This window comes from Quercus robur, chromosome 11, assembly GCF_932294415.1.
Source record: "Quercus robur chromosome 11, dhQueRobu3.1, whole genome shotgun sequence".
Lineage (NCBI taxonomy): Eukaryota > Viridiplantae > Streptophyta > Magnoliopsida > Fagales > Fagaceae > Quercus > Quercus robur.
Genome location: NC_065544.1, coordinates 18,577,110 through 18,582,526, shown reverse-complemented (window position 1 = coordinate 18,582,526; position 5,417 = coordinate 18,577,110). Strand labels below are relative to the sequence as shown.

Here is a 5,417-nt window from a genome sequence, read left to right as displayed (position 1 = left end):
CATGATATTCATGGTAGTCGCACAAGGGTGAACTTAGCGTATCTGATAAGACTTTTCCCCCAGCACGACCTGAGCGGTTCCGGTCCCTAGACCTCGTCCGAGGAGCTTTGTGTCCTTATTATTATCCCTTTCTTAGGATTCAATGGCCTGGGAGACGATATGTCCCCCCCTTCTTCCTTAATTGCTTCTCTTTCCTTTTTATACTAGCCTTTTCCTTCCCTCCTACGTCCACGTGTAGGTTCAACTTTCTAGGGTTGATACTTGTCCTATCAGCCCATACCCAGAGTGGTTGGGGTGGTTGTAAAAACTGAAAAGCATTGTTCTGTCAGGCGCATAGTACTTAATTGCAATAATGGTTGCTTTTCCCTTGTCCTTTGTCACCACACTATTCAAGGGTCCTTTTTACATTAATGCAGAGGTGTTTGGTTTTTTCATGCACCGCTCCTATACCGTACTCGCCCTTTTTTCTGGGAGCGTCTTGGGATGCCGAGGACAGAGTCGTCCTCAGCAATATCTCTAGGCCATTTGGACTTTCATTGTATGTCCTCGGCAATGTCCTTCCTCGGCTCGGGCCTTGGGCCCTAACGTAAAGTGGGACGGGGTTACAAGTTCTCTGACCCCATAAGTACTATTTGTAAAGGGCAACAAATAATAGTCTCTAAGAGCATTCTTATCAATAGTCTCTAAGAGCATTCTTATCAAAGAATGCAAATATATAAGCTTTTAACATCTCAAAACTCTACTTTATCTATTTTAACATACCACTTTATAATACACCCAACATCAAAGTTTCTATTTTTTTAGCATCTCATTTAAATATTCTTTATTTAATATTTATTTATCTCTCTCTCTCTCTCTCTCCTTTAAAATAGGAGGGGAAAAGCCATCAAACACCAAATAGTCCAAATCCAGCTACCTCTTCTCAACCCAATAAACCCACACAGCCACTACCACCACGACATCACCATCGGAATATTAAAAAAAAAAATCAGCCACCCCACCCAAAATCCTGAACCACCATTAGTTACCACACCCAAAACACCAAACCCACCTATCTAACCCAACAAACCCACACAGCCACCACCAGAATATTAAAAAACAAATCAGCCACCCCACCTAAAAACCTAAACTACCATTAGCCACCACACCCAAAAACACCAAACCAACCTATCTCTCAACCCAACAAACCCACATAGCCACCGCCAGAAAATTAAAAAAAAAAAAAAAAAAAAAAAAAAAAAAAATCAGCCACTCCACCCAAAACCCAAACTACCATTAGCCACCACACCCAAAACCCAAATCCACAACCCAAAATCATTTATCACCACCACATCACCACCATCACATCCACCAAACCCATGACCCAAAATCAACATCCACCATCACCAAAACTACCAAACCAATCATCTCAACGCTTTTGAAAAGCACTGGTACAGGTCTGGTGACCCCATATTAACTGTCATTGCACGACATTTTAAAGCGTTAGGAAGGGCATTTTTAGCCTATTCTGGTGCTTTTTAAGGCTATGCCAGTACTTTCGCAAATGCTAGGATAGCCCCTTTTTTTTGTAGTGCCACCATTGATATATATATATTGAGAGAGTTTGAGCTAGAGGAGAAGAAGAGAGAGCAAATAAAGAAAGAAAGTGATAGATACGGAAATGGGTGGAGAAGAAGAAGAGAGCATTGAGAAAAAAGAGAAATAAATATTTTTTTTAAGAAAAGAAGAGAGAGAATGGAATAAAAAATTAATATTTTTATAAGATTGCAACTCTTTGACAACTTACTGTAACTTAGATCTAAAATTTTTAAGTTTAGCATCTTTGATGTATCATGCTTTTGTTGTTTGTGTTGCTAAAATATAACTTTTTAACATTTTAGCAGCTTTGTTGGGATTGCTCTAACTCATAGAATCAATAAGTGTCAGTAAAAGACATAAGACCTCAGGTTGTACATAAGACAAGTCGTTTAAATTGCATCCCCCCCCCCCCCCCCTTTTTCCCTCTCTTAATAAGGAAATTATAAGAAAGGTCTAAGATTTATACACTATTTCAAATTAGGTCCCATTTTTAATTAAAGTACCAAATTTATGATATCAGTTCAATTTGAAGGCTCTAGGCATCTATGTTATTAATATATATTATCCTAGGAAGTAATGGAGAGGGAAAAAAAAAAAAGTTGGAAATCATTGATTAAACTCTGCATTTCACCTAGGATTTGCTTATTAATCATTTTGTTTGCCATTAATTGAGCAAAAATGGTATAGAGATAAATCTTCAATTAGAGAGGAAGGTTTCACTTAGAATGAAACAAGATATAAACCCTGGGTTTTTCATGTAATTTTTTTTTTTCCTTTCCTTTTATAAAAATAGAATACAGAGTGTGACTATTTAATTAAATTGTAATCATGTATGTTATTCCCAATTTTTATTTGAAAAAAGTTTCATATGTTTTATACCAAAGCCTTCTAAGTTCTAACTCTTATGGTGTTCAGATGATAGTCCAATGGGAATGACACCCTTTGTGATGTTTAATCTTTAATGTCTATCAATTGAAACCCATCTATATCCTCCCACATTATCTACCTATCGAAAAAAAATTCCTTCCAGCTCTTTTTTAAAATGGCTATATTATGTTCAAAGTTGATATGAAATCTGAACAATTGTAAAATTGATGACATGTTAACTGCTTTGACGAGATGATTGGACAAAGAAATAATCAAAAGAGCCTAAACACTCCTAAAATGTCAACAATATTTTCACAACAAATTATAAGTGATTAGTTGTTATTGGTTCTAATTTGAACCTACCATTAAAATTACTTTTTTTCCCCGCCAATAACAACCCGTAACAACTTATTATTAAAAATTTGTTGTGAAAGTGTTGTGAAAAATATTGTGAATATAACCAAAATCCCTTGTTATTGTAGTTTGACTTCTTCACGGATTAATATTAAACGTCCACGCATCTAAAAAAGAAAATTATAAAAGACCCAAAAATAAATTTAAAAAAACCCTGCATTGCATCGAAATTTCAGAAATTTTTTTTAGCATACAGTTTTTCTTATACCATAGTGCTACCGGTTGGTTTAATTGATATAGCCCTTTATCATTAAACAAAGATTCTGAGATTAATCACAGATCTATGCTAATTAAGGGAGGAGGATCTAAAGGAAGGAAGAACACTCTCTCTTTCTCTTATATATGTACTGTTGTCCGTAGGCTCAATAATTAAACTTTTACTGTACCCACACACACACAAAAAAAAAAAAAAAAAAAAAAAAAAAGTAGAAAAACACAGAAGAAGCTAATTAATTTGCATTAACATGAAGGGTAACTAAAAGTTAACCTATATATTTACTTAGCATCCAAAATTTAACTTCATTAGAGTTCAAAGAGGTCACAATGTATTAGATCTTACCTATGTCAAGAGAAGAGGGTTCTGAAAAAGAGAGAATTATCTTCCATTGCAAAATCCATAAGCTCAATGGGATTGGAACATTTTTTTTTTTTTTAATAATCTTCAAATTTAAGGAGGTCACAATGTCAAATAGCGAAGGTAACCAGAGATTAGTAAAAAAAAAAAAAAACCTAGTTATTGTCAATGTCGTTTATTTGATCATTTTTATTTTGTTTCCCAATCTTGCAGACATTTCGTTTCTGGTGATCCATAGTGTTTCTGAAAATCAAATAATGTGAATACGCAGTACTATTTCATGCAAAAGGACACAGCATCAGAATCTGTCGAACACAAACGTAAATTCCCAACAAATTGACCCACTTTTTATTTATTTTATTTTTTCCCTGACATTGTGAAGATTGGATCATGAATTATATATAACAAAAGGAAAAGTTTCAAGAAGCAGCAAAACAACATAGACAAAAAACTGCGGAGACAAAAAAACCTAATGAACCTTTTTTATAATCAAATCACGCCAAACAATCTAAGCCTTTTTATTTCCTCCATCAGATACACATAAGAAGAAGTGGGAGATTACAGAAGCAAAGGAAACAGGCCCTTTTGCACCCACCTCACAATGACACATAACACAGACAAATTAAAACAAATAAAAACCAAGAAATAAAAACTTTCACCAAACCAAAGTTTAAGGGTACAACGGAGGAAATCTTGCAAGAATATTCAAGAATATCCCAGATTGATCAAATAACAAATACTAATAATTATAACCAAACAGCATAACGTATCTTTTTATCAATTGTGCTTTGTTTTCACTTCCATGCATGCACTTAGATGAATCAATGTTGTTGTTCAATTAGCCAGTGATCCTGGCACAGTGTGTGATGATGTTGCAACCGCGTCTGTAAGGATTAGCCTTTTGCCTCCTTTGACAGTTGTAGTAGGAGTGACCGCGGCGGCCACATGGGACGGAGTTTGCCCTGAGAGCTCCATAGCTAATGTACTTCTTGCGGCCTCTAAGTATTCGGCTAGGATGAGAATCCATCAACATCTCATTCTCCTCTCCAATGCAGTCACCAACTGCACCATCGCATGAGCCATACTTGGTCAGACCCCAGCTGCTAACGTCGTGGAAATAAGGAGATGATTCAACCACTACGACGAATGCAAGGAGGAGGATTATCAGCCAAGGCTTAACCTCCATTTCAGGTTTGTGCGTGTGTGTGTGTGTGTGTATTGGGTAAAGGAAATGATATTGGAAAGTTTGTAAGAGAGAATTTTTTTTTAAAGAAAAAAAAAAGTTTCTTTGGTGATGCCTGGCCTCTGCTCTACCCTTCCTCTTAGAGAAGGGAGAAGAGAAGGATATAGCTGGAAAGCTAGGATAGTTTTGAGGTTCCCGGGATAAAAAAGAAGAAGAGAGAGTTATGGAAAATTGGAGGGTGAGATTTTTGTGGTTGTGTTTTCTGCGATTTAACGCAATTTTGGGGTGTCCGTCTCTTTCTCCTTCTTTTTCTGTCTTTTGGTTTTAGTTATTATTACGCTCCATTTGTTTCTTCATAATCATTTTCTAGAAAGTAGGTCATTTTTTGAAAAACATTTTCTAAAAAACTATATCATTTATTTTCTTGTGTTTGGTTTTGACTTTGAAAATGAGTTAAAAATGTTTTTGGGTGTTTGGTACGTTCAAAAAATCACTAACATTTTTTGTATAATTCAAAGTATGTATAAAATGTATATTGTGTAAACCAACTACATAATCAATAGGAGTATAAAATAGTACGTTACCAAGAATCTTGTAGTTTAATTGATTAACATCTATTAGTGTTTCTAACAAAGACGTCCATAGTTCAACCTCCTTTCCTATTGTAACTCTCGAATTATCAATATATATAATTATAGTAGAGCACATAAACATTACAACAAATTATAAAAAGTTTGTATAATTTTTATAACTATATGTGTAGTAGCCAAATTAGGGTAATCTAAGTAGGTAAAAAAAAAA

At 34.9% G+C, this 5,417-nt stretch overlaps 1 protein-coding gene across 1 annotated transcript; it reads right to left on the bottom strand.

Moving 5' to 3' along the window:
* Positions 1 to 4,271: 4,271 nt before the first annotated feature.
* LOC126704790 (protein RALF-like 19) lies at positions 4,272 to 4,619 on the bottom strand. The gene has a single exon (XM_050403793.1). It carries the CDS (start codon positions 4,617 to 4,619, stop codon positions 4,272 to 4,274), a length of 348 nt encoding a protein of 115 aa, XP_050259750.1.
* Positions 4,620 to 5,417: the final 798 nt, after the last annotated feature.

Bases quoted from the DNA above. Each gene is read 5' to 3' on its own strand.
- LOC126704790 (XM_050403793.1), bottom strand. From the start codon at position 4,619: ATGGAGGTTAAGCCTTGGCTGATAATCCTCCTCCTTGCATTCGTCGTA.